The following is an 18,450-nucleotide window of genomic DNA, read 5'->3' as shown; positions in this document are numbered from 1 at the left end:
TCCAAGGAAAGTGGGAAGATTTGATAGTAGGTTTTCTACACAGTTCCAGAATCACTCACCTTATTTACTCTGTCCCTCACTACCCTCCTTTTTCATATGATATCCTTCCTAGGGGAGAGTTTTGATGATTATGGATTATGAAATCTTTACTGAGTGCCTGTTGTGTGCCAGGAACTGTACCAGACTTCGAAGGATATAAAAGATGACCAAGACTCAGTCCCTGTTGTTGAGTTGTTCATAGTCAGGGGGAAGATGGACATGTAATTGGTTGCAATGCAAGATGATAAGTGTTATTTCAAAAGAATGCAAAGAATGTTATCAGTGCACAAGAGAGGCAAAGACAGGTTGCACAGGTAATTAAGAGTACCCTTGTGGACAACGGCCTGGGTAGCATTCCAGGAAGAGAGGGCATGTTTCTAGAAACTAAAAGAAAGGACTGGAGCATAACGTACGGAAGAAGAGTTAATAGATAAGTGAATTAAGATAGGCTAAGTCCATGTCATAAATGGCCTTTTATGCTATGATAAAGATGTGGATTTTATATTGTGGGACCGTATCTCTCTGTCTTTAGAGTGCATAGCAATCATCCAGAAAACTTGTTAAAATGCAGATCTTTGGGCTTCACTACCTGTGATTCTGATTCAAGTGGTCTGGATTCAAGGAGTATAATTTTAACAAGTGATTCAGGTAGACAGTGGGTCATACTTTGAAAAACTCCTAGAGGAAAGTGGGAACTCCTGACGCAATGAGAGAGGCTAAAGTAGTCCAGACATTGGTGGAATGGCCTCAACTTAGGGAAGAAGGGGTTGGAGGAAGAGAATCTATGGATGTCACAGAGAAGAAGCAGTTACAGATGGAAGCTTTAAACATAATTCCTGGCACACAGTTGGTGTTTAGCATGTAATCATTGAAGCTGAGTTTTCTGGAGTGCCATTGCTGTCTATAGTCAGTCACAGATGGGCAAATACATGAAGAGATTTACCACCATCTGAACTGACCACTGATATTTGGGGTTGGGGTCTTTTAATGATGAGGACTTGGGCAAATGTCCTACTTCTAGGGCCAGTTCTTACCAGCAAGCAACAGAGTTGGCCCTCCCTGGTTATCCTTCTCCTCAGTAATTTAAAGTCCAAATCTCACCAACTGGGCTTGGATCTGTGAAGCACTTTAGTTGGATGAGTACCATGTGGACAGTTTAGAGAGTGTTTCCTAAAGAATTTTTGCCTCTAAGCCTTGCAACCCTTGACAAGCACTCAAGAGCTTAGACAGCACTTGGATATATTTAACAAAAAACTGCCAACTCTGTTGCTTTTCCAGACTGAAGAGAACTTCTTGTTCACTTAGCCCTGCTTTAGGCAAAATGCAGAATGCAACAGAGATCTGTGGCAGGAGCAGGAGACAAGAGCTGGCCTGACAGGTACCTTCCTTGGAATTTGGCCTGGAGTGGAGTCTGTCCCGCTGCAGAGTTGCCCCTCCCCCCAGTTGGATCCAGTGTCAATTAGGGAACGTCATTTTTTTTTTTTTTTTGGCAGATTCTCCTACTTAGCACAAACATGAAGATATTCTCATAGTTTGGGAGTGCAAAATGTTTCATTTCTAATGTTTTGTTGAAATATTTTAGAAAACGTTTTAACTGAAAGGAGAACCTAGACTATGAAATTGGTTTCTTGCCATATACTAGTAGAACAAAGTTTTCCTTAAATCTTGGTCCTGGGTTCTCTCTACCCTTGAGGGGCAGGCATTTCAGTATAGTAGAGAGAGTACTGGGTGGGAGTTACCTGATTCCTAACCCTCTACCACTCCATTATTAACTGGCAATGTGAACTTGCACAAGGCATTCCTCTTCTCAGGGTCCATGGCAGACTGGGTTCTCTGAGAAATAGACTCTAAAACTCTGAGTTTTGCATGCAGGAAGTTAATGGGGTGTATGCTCAGAAACAATACAGATGAGGGGTGAGGGATGCAAGATTGGATGAAGGAAGAATTTGAGCTGCAATGCAGTTAGTCCCTTATGGTTGTCCACTTTGAGACAAAGGGGACAGCTTTTATATCTATCTCCTTCCTCACTGCATCAACCATTAAATGTGAGCTGTCCCCTGGTAGAGGTGTGACTTGGGGAAAGGCAGCTCTCCTCTAAGGAAAGCAGTTCTCAGACAGAGATCCAGTTGTTAATATTCACAGAAACTTTAGTTCTAAAGCTAGGATTGGGACAGCACACCACAGCATCCACTACAGTTCCTTAGTTTCATCCTCAATAATTGGTTGGGTTGGGCCAGATAATATCTGTATCAGTTATCTATTGGCACAATAAGGCTATGTAGCAAAAATCCACAAATTTCTGTGGCATGTAACAATAAACATTCATTTAGTGACAAGTCTGCAGGGTTCAGCTGATCTGGGCTGGGCCTGGTTAGATTTGCTTATGCATCTGTAGTGAGCTGCAGGTTGGGTAGGAGGCTCTGCTGATCTTGGCTGGGCTTACACTCATGTTGGGGGTCAACAGGTTGTCAGCTGATCTGGGATAGCCTTGCCTTGGATGCTAACAGGGTAACTTGGTTTGACTGAAGCTCCAGCAGGTTAGTGTGACCTGTTTGGGAGGGAAGAAGTAAATAAAGCTGTCTTGTCCTTGGAAACAAAATGCTTTTTAGGCTTATGAGTTGCCATATAAAGCCATAGTTATCCTGATTTTCATGCTTCCCATTAACTCAGTGATACCTTCGGGAATCATTCTGAATGATAAGGATTTATTTTGAGGGTTCGATGATTTAAAAAATACATAATGATTAAAAATTTTCATAAATTGTCACATTTGCTTGAAATTACATTCACTTATGAAATTTGTATTATGAATAGTTGGACTTCTTTTAGACCTCAAATGAGCCTGTGACTAGTCTTGAACATAGACTTTCTATTTTTCTCTATAGATATGACATGTTTACTGAGTTCCAAAGTTAATTCTATACTAAAAGGAAGAACAGACACAGAGCTCAGACCCAAAATTATGTTTAATGGAAATAAAACAACAAAAGTGTCTGGGCCTGGTTCCCTGGTGAGTTAGGGTGGAGACTCATTCTCTGGGTGAGTTGGCAGTCAGTCTTCTTCCAGGGATGACATAGCAGCTTCCAATCTCACTTTGCTCCTTCTGATTTACCATGGACAGTGTGAGCAGAGGCAAGGTCTTGCTCAGAAAATTGGCTTTCAAAACTCATTTATTCATTGGTTTGTTTCTATATTTATTAATTTACTCTGAACTTTTGTTCAAATCTGACGTGAGTCGAACATACCAAACTAATGAAGGCTGGTGTGATTAGATGAAGATGGAGGCCCAGAGCTTCCACTTATTTACTTCCCAATGATAGCTGTCTTGCCACACCCATATTTATTCACATTTTCTTTGTCTCAAGATAACGAGAAACCCATGCGAGTGGTGGATGATGAAGACTTGGTAGACCAGCATCTCATCAGTGAGCTGAGGAAAGAGTATGGAATGACCTACAATGACTTCTTCATGGTGCTGACAGATGTGGATCTGAGAGTCAAGGTACAAGTTCTTGTTTGGGATGATGTAATGTCACTCCTTTGAATAGCAAATCAGATTTTTTTTTTGGCCAATGAGTCCATTAGAAGTATGAGTAAGCATAAGTTATTTAATAAATGGGAAGGTTTTGAAATGGCCCGAATATTCCATGTTGTCCTATGAATTTGCACCCAGAAATGTGGTCTCTGGAAAATACTGCATTGGAGCACCCTCCCATGGAATAGCTACTTGACTTTGACTAAATTTTTGTCTAACATCAATGTTGTGCATTCATAAGACACACGTTAAATAGCTATGATGTGCCAGTTCCTAAGGATAAAAGGTAAAGAGCAGTCTCTGCCTTCAGAAAAAACCCCACACTTAACATAGGCCTATTTTGGAAGGGTCAGGAAGTTTACCTCCTGATCAAATATGGGAGAGACTGTAGGGTTTTATACCTACTTTCTTCCTGTACTTAGGCACAAAGTTCTGAACCATGAAAAACTGTGCCATGTAGTCATATATTAATAATAACACAATTAGTGACTTTATTAAGTGCCTTCCTTATGTCAGGCACTCTGCTCAACCCTTTGCAATCCTTATCTCAAACTCCTAAGATAAATCCTAGTATTATTTTTGTTTCACAGAGGAAAAAATAGAGGCCCAGAATGGTTAAGTAAGTAGCCCAAGTTCACCCATGAAGTGTTGGACTTCCTTCCCACACAGGATGGATCTGGACAGAGATTGCTTCGTTAAGTCAGCCCATCTTTAACAGGAGAGGTGGTGCTAGGTAATGTCCAAGCTCCTTGTCAGCTCCCTGAATTCCCATTGTGGGCAGAGCTCCAGGCTACTCTTTAGGTTAGGGTGGTTATGCTCAGCCAGCAACCACATCCATCTCAGGCTGCTTTCTTAAGTCCAGATAGCTATGATTCAGGAGTTTCATTTGTCTTTAAGTTGGATCCCAACTTGTTTCTGAGAATACATAAGCAAATGTGAGTTAATTTTAAAGGATGCTTACTTGTCAAAACAATCCCTGGGACCACAGAATAGGCCTTGGTGGAACAGGCCTTATTGCTGAGGTCACATACTGTAACATGTCATTCCATTTGTTTCCTGTGTTAGGTACAGTGTTTCTTACTTCTTCTCCAGGTGTGTAGTGAACAAGAAACAGCTCAGTCCCAAGGGTAGGGAAATGAACCTATGGCTTGAATGGTGAGGAAGGCATGGACCATTTCCAATAAAAGGAGTGCAATTAAGAAGAATTGCTTGTAAAAATGGCAATTGTTTTATGGATTCTGAACCTTAAAATATCTGCAGAGGGTAATATTGCCAGAGAGCATTTATAAATCAATGAGCACCCCCCCACCCCCCGCCCCGGCTCTGACTTCAAAGATTTCTCCAGAGATCCCCTGGATTTTCTCAGATTCTCAATCTTCTGAAGAGAGGGAGGAAATACAGTTATACATTATGCACATTCTCTTCTTTCTTAAACAGCAATACTATGAAGTGCCTATAGCAATGAAGTCTGTGTTCGATCTGATCGATACTTTCCAGTCCCGAATCAAAGACATGGAAAAGCAGAAGAAGGAGGGCATTGTTTGCAAGGAGGACAAGAAGCAGTCCCTGGAGAACTTCCTATCCAGGTACATTACCTTTGGAGTTCCTAAAGAGGCAGGCACGAATTTGTTCTGAGTGAGCTAAGGAAAATGCCAAAGAAGCACAGAGACATGTATGTGTTTACAAAGAGTAACCCTCCCTGGAGAGAGGTCTTGCCCATCTCACAGCACTCTGGCCACTGGGTGAACCTTGTCCTGTGGAACTGGCTCTGGTTGCAAGGCTTGCTGGGTTCAGCTCCAAGTCTGAATGTTGATTTGGTTTCTTTGGATAAGTCTTTTCTCTCTTTTCTGCTCCTTTTTTGATATAGGAAATAAACTTCTGACCTTCCAAGGTTAATTTGTTTAGTCAGTGAATTTGGAGAGCTCCGTATGTAGCATTTTGATTTTACATATTTATTTATTAGGCCCCTTCTGCTTCCAAACAGGATTTGGCACACTGTTCTGGATTTTCTGCTTCTTTTCACCTCTGCAGAAAACAACAAAAGCCCCACTAAGAATTAAAAAACGAGGAAGCCTCTTGATCCAGCTTCCCAGTTCTCTGGGGAATGTCGTTTATTGCAAGCCACCCTACAGCAACCCCAGTGCTGGGGCATGGGGGCAGGGAGAAGCATACCCAGAGAAGAGTGTAACAAAATGAATCAATTTACATTCCTGCCTTCTCCATCCCTCCACCAATGTTGTAAGAAAATTCTACAGGGACTTTGGGGCCCTAGGAGGTGCAAACCTACAGAAATCCATACACAACAAATTCCCAGAGGCCTCAGTATAAATACCACCCCAACTGTACTGTGTGGCAGAGGGCTGTAGAATTGGAGGATTAGCCTTAAATGTGTATCACTTAGGCAAAATCTTTACTCATGTCTCTAAAAGCATGTTCTCCATATGTCTGTCAGAACATCAAGAATTAAATTAATATGATTAGTAAGTGGATAATCTGAATTCCTATAGATTCAGGAAGCTTGAGTCTTCTAGGATATAACATCGTGATATATAAAGAACATAGGACTTATTCATGCCATTTTGGGATCTGCAGCTTACTAGCTATGTTGATTCTATGCTTCTCAATTAACCTGCTTTATAAATCTCTCACCCATAAAATGAAAATAATGATAGCAAGTAACCCTAACTTTCATCCTAGAGTTGCTGTGATCACTTTTTATGTGCTCATCTCTATACCAAGCACGTCACTGTCATTCCCTAATTTAATCCTTACAACAATCCTATAATCTAAAAACTGTGACTATTGTCGTACTGCAGGAGAGACAACTGAGGCAAGTGAAGGTTAAGTAACTTTCTCTCATCACTGAGCTAATGTCAGTTCCGGGAGTCAGTGCCCAGGACAATCTGACTCCCAAAGTCTACCTCCTTGTTTTATGTTCCTTTTGAAAATATAATATAAATTATTTTTAGTTCTGGACCTAGAGACGGAGAGTTTGAAGCAAAGGAAGATACTCCTAAAACCACAGGATTGCAGAGCTGAAAGGAACCCAAGACTCTCCTTTTATTCAAATTCTCAGTGCAGTGCAAGTATCCAAAATGGAAATGGAAGGTCCACGCCATTGTAAGGACTTAAAACTCAACTCAGCCCTCCTCTGGGAAAGGGCTCTGAGCTTCACTGAGCAGATGGCTCTTTGTCTTCAAGCAGCATATTTTGCTGCTCTGGAGGTGTTTTTCTATTTTCTTTTTAAGGTGGAAAAGATTCTTTAGAAGTTTACTTTTGATTTTAATAATTAGTGTTAAATATATTCAAATTACAAATTCAAATCCTCAGTTCTCCCTTAAACTTTAAATTTAGGCTTATCACTTTTATTTTTCTATTTATAACCTAGCAAATTTTGGCCATCACTTTTAAGAGGGCTTTGAATAATGTTAGATCTTGCTTACAAACCCAGTAATTAAACAACTTCATCATTTCACATAGCCATTATACATTTAATATGTTTCTTTCAATTATTTGACATAAAACCTTTATAAGTACTTAAATGATCTGTAAGTTTAATAAGTCAATTTTACAAATACAGTGAATCTAATGTTCTCTTTGATGTTCTGAAAGCTGCATACACTTAGATTCTAACTTAAACCACATGTCTAAACCAATTACTCAATTTCACATTCTAATTTGGAGTTTCCAAGTTGTCATTTTATTAGGCCAAATTATCTTAAGTTTCACAATAACATAAATTATGAATATAAAAACCAGAATGCTTATTATATATTATTATTATTATTTTAATTCTTTGGAAACTTTTTCTTCTTAATTCTAAATCTTCAAGGACTAAAAGATGCATACCTACTGATCCATCTCAGCAAACTCAGATAGCCCATCCTATCAAGTAGATAGTTATCATCTAGTTCATTGATGTTACTTAAAACCAGAGATTTGGGCCAGTTGTGAGACCTGCAGTTATAGACATCTGAATTCTTCTATCACCAGGCAGAATGCTTTTTATAATCACCATGTCATGGGTTTCAAAATTGAAAAGGGAAAGCTGATATTTTCTCAATGTTGTTCACTCATGAAGGCTTGTGATACTTATACAGGTGATCAGTGGTTTAAACTTGTCATTTCTTTGATGCTTAAGAAATGTACAAGTGTTTTTGCATCTAAAGTCTTTTGAACTAGATAGAATCCTAAGGTAGATAACGGATTTTGCATCTAATATAAGAGTTTTAAGGGCTCTTATATTCATTACTATTTCAAGAGCATTCGAAGTGTTATATGATTACAATTTGCATGTCCCATTGCTGTGCCTGACTTTTGGTCACAACTCATGAAATCATTCTGCTGATAATTATTGATCTTAAGAAGTAAAGTGGAACAGTATATTAATTACTTAAAGACATGAGCAAGACAGCCCTGAGTTTGATTCCAGATTTCTCCACTTACTGTGTAATTTTGGGCTAATACTTAACCACTTTGAGCTTAAGTTTTCTCATTTGCAAAATGGGACTAAGAAGCGTATCTATTTTTAAGGTTGCTGTGAAGGGTAAATTCAACACTAAATGTGATGATGGCCCGGACTTAGAAGAAAGCAAGTAATCAACAAACGCTAGCTGTTAATACTATTAGCATCGGTTATTCAGGTCCTATTACAGAACTTTGACATCAAGGGAGAGAGGAGAGAAAAAGTTTTAGTAAACACTCCAGAACTGAAACCCAAGCAAATAAAAATGGAAAAAAAACCCCTAAAAACCAAAAAAGTTCTATGAATAAACCAGTATTCAATTGGGAATTTTCCTTCAAATTTTTTGAGTTGTTGGTGGGTCTTTACAGCCTGGTTTTATCTGACCAGACCCTGAAGCCAGTCTGGTCTTCAGCAACACTCATTTGGTTCAGGGTATAATTACCTTTCCCTGAGAGAAGCCCCGAAGAGTGGGAAAATGCCTACTAATTTGGGAATGCCAGTTAAGAGAAGCAAACACACGTATAGCTTGTAGGGTTTTTATTTACTAAAAAGCTAAAATGACAGAAAAGCAATTTGTCCAAAATAAAGATATGGGTTGGGTTCACAACTCTTGTTACATCCTTTGGAAATTATTTTCCTCCAGTGTGGTGAGCCGAGGCCTTGTCTCTTAATGTGAAGGTCCGTGGGAAGATGAATCATTACTTAGGGGAAATGACCTTCTCTCAGTTGTGTCTGGGACAGGGAGTCTCAGATCCCATCCTTCTCCAATCACGACTGCATTCAGTGGTACACACAGGTAAACAAGCAAAAATACACCTCACCCAAAATAACTCCCTCCAAGACACCCTACAGCTCCACATGAGGCCAGGAGGGCTGGCCTGTTTTGGATCTGGGCTGGGGAGGGGGGCAGTGCTGGTCTGGCATGTCTCCTAAGGAAGCAGGGGAAGTACAGGAGACCGTGTTTGTGGCCCAACAGCAGTCACCGTTCCCTTTCCCAAGACACCTCAGACAGTCTCAGACACTCCTCTCTCCCCTGCGCCAAACACATTCATCCTTCTGTCCTCAGTGGAGATTTTAGTTTTTCTTTCCCTTTAAAGAAAAACAAGCAGAGGAAGCGAATGTAATGTCACAGCAAGCAATTCTTGGCGAGCTCTGCGACAGGCATCCATTCAGAGGTTGTATTTCATCAGACTATCATTTTCTCTCATTCACCCAAACCACTATTCCCCCAAGAGGCCATTTTCTTGAAGGTTGAAAACTCTCATGTTCACTCTTGAGTCTGGAAGGGGCACAGGGAGAGAAGCTATGAATAAAATCAACTGGCTGCCAACTCAGTGAGTGTGCTCACACCCTGCGGTTGCCTGCTCCGAAGGCAGAAATCAAAACTCCAGTGAAGATGGAACTTGAGACAACTCCAGACAGTTGCTGTCTGGATGCATACCCTTTCTCATTCATACCCTCTTCAGGATAGTGACAGCACTGTCCAAGTATCAGCATTTCTGAAGGTCATAGCTTAGGGAAACCACTAGATTAGGAGTCAGAGAAGTCTGTATTTTGGTACCACCTATTAGATTTACTAGTTGAGGAAGTTATTCACTTCTCTAAACCTCATTTTGTTATCTGTAAAATGGGGAAATAAACTGTGCATTCACTTAGCTCTAATGAGGAATAGTATTGTGCAGGTGAAAGCGAGCCATAAAGTGATACACACATATAAGGATAAATAGGTTATCATGTGGCACTGTGACAGATACAGTCCCCAAGGTCTATTAATGGACAAAGTCCTATGTCTAGGAGCCTGCAGATGAAGACACAATTTTCTATATCCATGTCGTCAGATGGATAACTCACATCAATAGGTTTTAAGGTTTAATTCTTGTAACACCCCTCTGAAGAACATACTGCTATTTCTGGTTCTAGAAATAAAGAAAAACTATGACTTTGGTTAATTGAGTTACATGCTCAAAGACACCTAAAAAGTAGTGGTGATGAAACTTGAGCTCAAATTGCCCAGCTACAAGACAAAAACTTTTTCTACTACCCTACTGCATTGGAACTGTAAGAGCAGAAACCAAGTTTACTATATATTGTGAAGTACTATGGTTCTAGGTTTAGCACCATTCCACTTATTGTTGGTTCTTACTAATAGGGTAAATTTTAGAACTTGCATTTGCCTCTAGAAGAACCACTGGCTACTGAGGAAGGACATAGAGTTTTGTTTTTCTAGGAACATTTTGTTATTCCTTGACCCTTTGAGCTATTCTCCTACATTTTCTTCTTGTCGCTGTTACCTACTTAAAATTCAGTCCTCTTTTTCTACTCATTTCCTGTGCATATATCCATTTCTTAACCCCCTCCAAACCATAGCAAGAACTTTACTAGGCCCAGTTTTCTTCAGTTCTCGTCTGAGTTCCCTATTTCGGTTGCCACAGTTTAACGTACAATTTTGGCCAGCCTTCGTTATATCTGAGAGCTTTGCCTCAAGTGACCTCATCAGGCCTGGTGACCACAGACACATGCCTGACACACTATGCAAATGCCTAAGTAGAAAGATGGTGAAGACACAACAGAAATGGTGCAAGAATGTGGTAATGTAGTTTAATGGCTTTGAGGAGCTATAGGACAATAAGGGTTAGTGTTTTTTATTCTGGGCACAGAAAAACTGACAGCCAAAGTTACTCTGCCTTCTTACACTGGCCCCTATTGTTTGAAGCAGTAATGGCGGCCTTCTGCTTCTTTTCCAGGTTCCGGTGGAGGAGGCGGTTGCTGGTGATCTCTGCTCCTAACGACGAAGACTGGGCCTATTCACAGCAGCTCTCTGCCCTCAGTGGTCAGGCATGCAATTTTGGTGAGTGGGAAGCCATCTCATTACTGCTTTCCCATACCACTCTCCTCCTGGTCAATTCTAAAATAGAACATAGAAGCTTAGATCATCCAAATACTCCCCATAGGTTCCCAGACACATACTCTATTATACTGAATATAAAGTTGCTTTCATACTGGAGCTTTAGGCAACTGTGGAACTTTTTTTCTCCCCAATATTCTTCCTTCTCTGGTTCTTCATTCAAGTGTTTGATAATATCTGCTGCTTTACTTTTAATGATCTTTATTATTTTTCCAGTTCATTTTTTAAAATTTTGTCTCAAGATCATCACTTACTTGATTGGGTACTTCTCTGTAGATTAAATACCTTTTGTAAAATAGGAATGGCTTTGGGAATTAATGTATTAATTGAAGCAAACTATACCATATTGCCTTTCCCTTAAAAAGGATTTTGATCTGTAACTGAACACTAGGAAGATAGCAAGATGTGTTAAGTAGGACCTTATTTTTAAGACAAGCATGTCAAGGAGAAACAGGGTTTACTTTCTATTTTTTGTAGTGAATTTCGCAGTATTTTGAAAACTAACATGCTTTATTTACCAAATATTATTATTTTAGTGGCCTGAAAGAGCTAATATTTTGAATATGGATAGACAATAAATTAAATAGTACATAGAATTTATTATAAGCACAATGGAGATGATGACAATTGTAGAATTTATTACTAAGCACGATGGAGATGATGACAATTTCATATTTCAAAAGTAGAAGTCACAACTGAAATCTCATATGAGATATGCCTCTACAGAGGGAGAATTTTGAGAGATTCATTGGGTTGGGATGGGGAGAAGTCGTTAAGGGCTACAGATAAAAGATTTATAATTAGAACATATATGAATCAGCATTATTTTGATACTTCTGTTAGGAAGAAGAATAATCTATTAGTTATGAAACTGTATTTAATTTTTAAAAAGGAGGGCATGTAAGTCTTATAAAGCACTAATAGAGCCTGGGTCCTTGTTATGATCCAGTACATGTAAATTTTAAGTATATTTCAATTTTAAGAAATAAAATAACTAAAAAGAAGGCAGAAAACAAGCTCATAATAGCCAGAATAATGGAAAATTCATGAATTTTTATTTATACCCCTATTATCAAGGTTAATAATTTAAGACTTTATATCAACATAATAGATTTGATTGTGCCAACATCAAATTAAGCCTAGTTTAAATTATCTTAAATTATATATAGCCACCAATGGTGCTAGTTAGGACAGAAGTTCCTAGAGATGTTAAGGATCCTTCACAATAAGAATATACATAAGATCCTGGTTTGTTAATTTTCTAAAGATGCCTTTGCTGCAGATATTAGGTGTTGCTTGATGTTTAATCTCTACACAGAGAGCCTGTGTCCCATCAGTGAAAGCAAGGCCTTTTGTAATATACAAAAAAATGTGAACAAGTCATGTTTTCCAGGAATAAATTCATGATCCTCCCTTTTGAAAACATGACTCACCAATATTTAGAACAGAGTGCTTCACTTCTCTGGGAAAAGAGTAAAGGTGACAAAAATTTGGGGGGGATAGCATTTTGCCTTGATTTTAGTTTCTCCTTAAAAGAACCCTCCCATGGCAGTATTCAGTTTTCTCCCCTAAATAATCAACAGCATCAATAATTTTATTATGTGTTTCAAGATATTACAATGACTAGGCTGGGATTTTATCTAAAACCATGAAATCTTGACATGATGACTTGACAGGCCCTTTGGCCTCCTTTTCCTTCTCCTGAATCCCTTCATGTGTTCTTCATCTTCAAAAGCATTCCAACAAGCTACCAAGGCGTGACCTTCCCTCCTCTCCTGAAACTTTAGCCGAGGATATGAAGGCAAAGTGTAGTGTTTCCCCTCTGAATCCTCTAAAAAGTGATAAGAACCTGCCCTTCAAGTCGACAAACTTTCGTGTGAGGAAGCAAAACTATTCCTTTAACCATCACAGTGGATGGGGTCTGCAGTATTTTCTGTGAAAGACAAGTTATCCATAACAGCTGTTATTAATTCAGGCTTGACTTTTTTCAGAGCACGAATCAGCTTAGATTATCTCAGATATTGTAAGGTTCTAAGGGCTTTTTTGTTGCTGCTTTTTGTTATTTAGTAGAGTGAGAATCACAGTGTAAGAGCAAAATGATTCTATTTCCATTTATTAAAAAATTGTTATTACTAAAATCTACAATCTGTCTTTTTCAAGGTTTTAAAAGTATTTACTTTCTTATGGAAAATTTTAAAAATAGATTATTCTACTTAATCAAGTTATGTTCTATATTCTTTTTAAATGTAAAAGATTTTTAACTGTCAGATATTAGGCCTTTGAAGTAAAAGGTGACCTAAAATCTTTTCCTCTAATTCTATATTTTTTTGGTTTTTTTCCTCTCAGGTCTGCGCCATATAACCATTCTGAAGCTTTTAGGCCTTGGAGATGAAGTCGGGGGAGTGTTAGAACTGTTTCCTATTAATGGTAATGTGTTGTTATCTTCAAACAGTATAAGCTAGTGTGTAGTTCAGTTAAATTATGTTAAGCTATATGCAAGCAGTGGGTGTACCTTTAAGATGAATATAGTTAATTGAATCCTCCTCCCACCGTGTGTGTGTGTGTGTGTGTGTGTGTGTGTGTGTGTGTGTGTGTGTGTGTGTGTGTAGGTGTAGGAAGGGGGGTGCAGTGCAAGGACTAATTGTTTTTTATATAAAATCATTCAAAGTAACAGTAAAAGGCTCAAAGAAACTAAAAGTAAATGACTATTGACTGAGGGTTTCAGAGAGCAAACCCAGTCCTTCCTTCCAAGATCAGTCTCTTAAAATGAGATAATGTGTGTGAAGTATCTGGCACTGTGCTTATAGAGCAGGTCCCCAGAAAGTATCAGCTCCCTTTCTCCTTCCCCTTTCTTCTTTTCACTAATCATAATAATTCAAATATATTTATCCAGATTTTAACATAATTGGTATTTTTCACTTTTGACAAATAAGCTTTTTGTTATAAAGATAAGTGTCAAAAGGAAAACTATAATTACAAAGATGTAACTGAGCTAATTGGAAATAAACTTTAAAATATTAACAAAAATATAATCTTTGTTAATGACAACTTTTAAAGAAGTTGGTCTTGCCAGAATTAAATTAAGGGACTGGCTTTATATTTTATAATATTCCTACAAAAGACATATCATGTGCCCCAAAGGTGGATATGAATAATGTTGTAGAACAGCAGGGACACTTAGTTTCTAGTAGGAAAAAAACACCAGCAAACTTCTTTAATGGGATTTTGAGCTAAAGAAAACAGTATCATGGGTCTTCTCTATTCTCACAGTGGTTTCCTCTGACTTTGATCAGTTTTCATGAACTCTTGACACTTTAATCCCCTAACAACAACTATTCTAATGTTATTCTAGGGAGCTCTGTTGTTGAGCGAGAAGACATACCAGCCCATTTGGTGAAAGACATACGTAATTATTTTCAAGTGAGCCCGGAGTACTTCTCCATGCTTCTAGTTGGAAAAGACGGAAATGTCAAGTCCTGGTATCCTTCCCCAATGTGGTCCATGGTGATCGTGTATGATTTAATTGATTCAATGCAACTTCGGAGACAGGAAATGGCCATTCAGCAGTCACTGGGGATGCGCTGCCCAGAAGATGAGTATGCAGGCTACGGTTACCATAGTTACCACCAAGGATACCAGGATGGTTACCAGGATGATTACCGTCATCATGAGAGTTATCACCATGGATACCCTTACTGAACAGAAATATGTAACCTTAGCCTCAGCCAGTTTTCCCTGCAGCTGCTAAAGCCACATGTGGCCAGCTCTGTTCTTCTACACTGCCTACATCCCCTGCCTTTTTCTTCCAGTGTTCTTCCAAGAGTAAATAAATAGCAAACTTTCACCTGTTCATGAGTTGTTATTGAAGCCTTAAGTTATAAAAACAGTGCAAACATTTTCGGGAAACATCTGAACAGATAGAACATAGAACAGATAGCTTCTTAACACTTTTTGAAATGTCAGCCTGACAATAATTAAAACAGCTCTGCTTTGTATGAGTTTCTTTTATGAAGCTGGATAACACAGGAGACCAGCAATATTGGTCACAAAGGCCAGGGAAAGTACCACGCCCAGCTTTGTTATCATACCTACTTCTGGCCCTGTTTCTGTTATCTTTAGTATCTGTTCAGGGGGTCAGGAAATCCTTACCAGAATCTGGCACTGCAGCCAGTGGTGATTATTCCAGAGTTCTAGCAGGTTGCCATGGAAGTCTGACACAAAAAATGTAGACTCATCATTTTTGAGCCCCTGAATATTACAGGCATACCTTGGAGATATTCCAAGTTCAGTTCCAGACCACCACAATAAAGTAAATATTGCAACAAAGTGAGTCACACAAATTTTTTGATTTCCTAGTGCATATAAAAGTTACTTCTACACTATATTAAGTGTACATTAGCATTATGTCTAAAATATGCATATATCTTAATAAAAAATACTTTATTAGGCCAGGCATGGTGGCTCATGCCTATAGTCCCAGAACTTTGGGAGGCTGAGGCAGAAAAATCACCAGAGCTCAGGAGTTCAAGACCAGCCTGGGCAATATAATAAGAGCCCACCTCTACAAAAACCCCACAAACTTATTGCTAAAAAATGCTAACATTCATCTGAGTCTGAGCTTTCAGCAAGTCATAATTTTCTTGTTGGTGGAGGGTCTTGCCTTGATGTTGATGGCTACTGACTGATCAGTGTGGTCATTGCAGGAGGTTGGGGTGGCTGGGGCAATTTCTTACAATAAAACAACAATGAAGTTTGCTGCTTCAATTGACTCTTCCTTTCACAAAAGATTTCTCTGTAGCATGCAATGCTGTTTGATAGCATTTTACTCACAGTAGAACTTCTTTCAAATTTGGAGCCAATCCTCTCACACTCAGCTGCTGCTTTATCAACTAAGTTTATGTAATATTCTAAATCCTCTATTGTCATTTCAACAATGTTCACAGTAGCTTCACCAGGACATTTCATCTCAAGAAATCATTTTCTTTTCTCAACTTTGCAAGTCTTCATCTATTAAAGTTTTATCATGAGATTGCAGCAATTCAGTTATATCTTCAGGCTCCACTTCTAATTCTGGTTCTCTTACTATTTCTACCACAACTGCAGTTACTTCCTCCACTGAGGTCTTGAACCCCTTAAAGTTATCCAATGAGGGTTGGAATTACCTTCTTCCAAACTCCTGTTAATGTAGATATTTTAACCTTTTCCCATGAATCACAAATGTTCTTAATGGTATCTTGGATGGGGAATCCTTTCCAGAAAGTTTTTAATTTACTTTGCCCAGATCCATCAGAGGAATCACTATGCATGGCAGCTATAACATTACTAAATGTATTTCTTAAATAGTAGGACTTGAAAGTCAAAATTACTCATTGATTTACAGGTTTCAGAATGGATGTTGTATTAGCAGATATGAAAACAACATTAATGCCCTTGTACATCTCTATCACAGCTCTTGAGTGAATAGGTGCATTGTCAATGAATAGTAATATTTTCAAATGAATCTTTCCTTCTGGGAAGTAAGTCTCAACAGTGGGCTTAAAATATACTGTAAACAGATGTGCTGACACATAGGTTTTGTTGTTTTATTTACAGAGCACAGGTGGAGTAGATTTAGCATAATTCTTAAGGGACCTAGGATTTTCAGAATGATAAATGAGAATTGACTTCAACCTAAACTCACCAATTGTATTAACCCCTGACAAGAGAGTTAGCCTGTCCTCTGAAGCTTTGAAGCCAGGCATTGACTTCTCCTCTCTAGCTATAGAAGTCCAAGATAGCATTTTCTTCTAATAGAAAGGTGTTTCTTCTGCATTGAACATCTGTTGTTTAGTGTTGCCACATTCATCAATTATCTTAGCTAGATCTTGGTGGTAACTTGCTGCAGCTTCTACATCAACATTTGATGCTTCACCTTGTACTTTTATGGTATGGAGATGGCTTCTTTCCTTAAATCTCATTAAACCAATCTCTGCTACCGTCAAACTGTTCTTCTGCAGCTTCCTCACCTCTCTCAGCCTTCATAGAATTGAAGGGGCCCAGATAGTCTCAATTTCAGGAAGTATAGTGAGGGAGTTTTATCTCCCAAGGAAATGAATTAGGAATAATAAAAAATTTATTTATAGAATAATATTAGTGAGGTGAGCTCCTGCAACCAAAGAAAGATAAGACTTTTTTTCATAACCTTAGATTACTTTTTAAAGCTGTCCTCTGATTTCTCTGGTACTGGGATAATAATTAACAATGCATCCGAACTTTCCTTCTTCTAATGATTGGGCTGAGAAGTCATGGATCATCATTTGGAGGGCTGTAAAACAAGCCATGGCTTAGCAAAGGAACTGGAACACATTCAGAGAAAGATGCTATTGGTAAATGTACTCAAATCCTATAATCTGGAAAAATTACAAACAATATTTCAGAAAATGGGAGGATAAGAGAACTGGATAAAATGAATCTCTGTTTTCTGGTGGTAGTTTGAATCTGGGTATTGCTTTTCTATAATATAAAAAGCATTTGTTTCCAAATGTTCCCTAACAGATAATAATAAAAATAAAGTAAGTACAAAAGCAAATATAGTGATATGGTTGGATGTTTGGCCCCTCCAAATCTCATGTTAAAATTTGATCTCCAGTGTTGAATGTGGAGCCTGGTGGGAGGTGTTGGGGTCATGATGGCTGATCTCTCATGAATGGCTTGGTGCCCTCCCTGAGATAATGGGTGAGTTTATTAGTTCACATGAGAGCTGGTTGTTTTGAAAAGAGTCTAGCACCTCCTCCTCCCTCTCTTGCTCCTTCTCACACCATGTGACACACCTGCTCCCCTTTGGCCTTTTGCTTTCACTGGAAGCTTGCTGAAGGCCTCACCAAACCCAGATGCTGGCACGATGCTTCTTGCATGGCCTGCAGAACGTGAGCCAAATAAAACTTCTTTTCTTTATAAAATACCCAGCTCAGGCATTCCGTTACAGCAGTGCAAAACAGACTTAACACGTATAGTTTTACAATTTTTGAGAAAGATTATGGAATTATAGTATTTGGAAAGACAAGCAGTTAGTAAGATTGGGGAAATCTGGAATATTCTGAGGACATAGCCTTGTAAAAGTTGCTGGTTATTATCGGGGTTCATGACACCCTGGATATAACCAGGTCTCTGGGCAGCATGCACTGTGAGAGATTGGAAAGACAAAGACATGGACACAAAAAGCAAGGTAAGGGGTGTGGGGAAGTCAGGAGATCACCAGAATTCCTGTGAGCCAGGTGGTAGTGACTGAAATCTAGCACCCAGTTTTTATTCTCTTTTTCATGCTACAGATTATAATGATTTTACGTGAAAAGCTCGTGGGTTACAATGTGTAGAAGCTTCAAGTCTCCCCTAAAAGTCACAAGATGCCTTAGCTAATTAATCTTTTCGCTATAGAAGCAGGAACACATAGCTTGTTACTAAGCACAGCCATGCCTTAAGGTATGTCTAGATAGTATCTCTGAACTCAGCGGCTGTGTCTTATTTGAT

General features: G+C 38.8%; 1 protein-coding gene across 1 annotated transcript in view; it reads left to right on the top strand.

Moving 5' to 3' along the window:
• Positions 1–14,794, top strand: part of CCDC80 (coiled-coil domain containing 80) — a 30,780-nt gene extending 15,986 nt beyond the window's left edge. The window contains exons 4-8 of the mRNA XM_012787474.2: positions 3,405–3,541; positions 5,012–5,160; positions 10,784–10,887; positions 13,291–13,371; positions 14,297–14,794. Of these exons, the coding sequence (XP_012642928.2) occupies positions 3,405–3,541; positions 5,012–5,160; positions 10,784–10,887; positions 13,291–13,371; positions 14,297–14,643 (818 nt within the window). The 3' untranslated portion in view covers positions 14,644–14,794. The remainder of the gene's footprint in view (positions 1–3,404; positions 3,542–5,011; positions 5,161–10,783; positions 10,888–13,290; positions 13,372–14,296) is intronic.
• The last annotated feature ends 3,656 nt before the right edge of the window (positions 14,795–18,450 follow it).

The sequence above is a fragment of the Microcebus murinus genome, chromosome 1 (assembly GCF_040939455.1).
Source record: "Microcebus murinus isolate Inina chromosome 1, M.murinus_Inina_mat1.0, whole genome shotgun sequence".
NCBI lineage: Eukaryota > Metazoa > Chordata > Mammalia > Primates > Cheirogaleidae > Microcebus > Microcebus murinus.
Note: the sequence above shows the minus strand (reverse complement) of the source record. Positions and strands in the feature narration are given on the sequence as shown.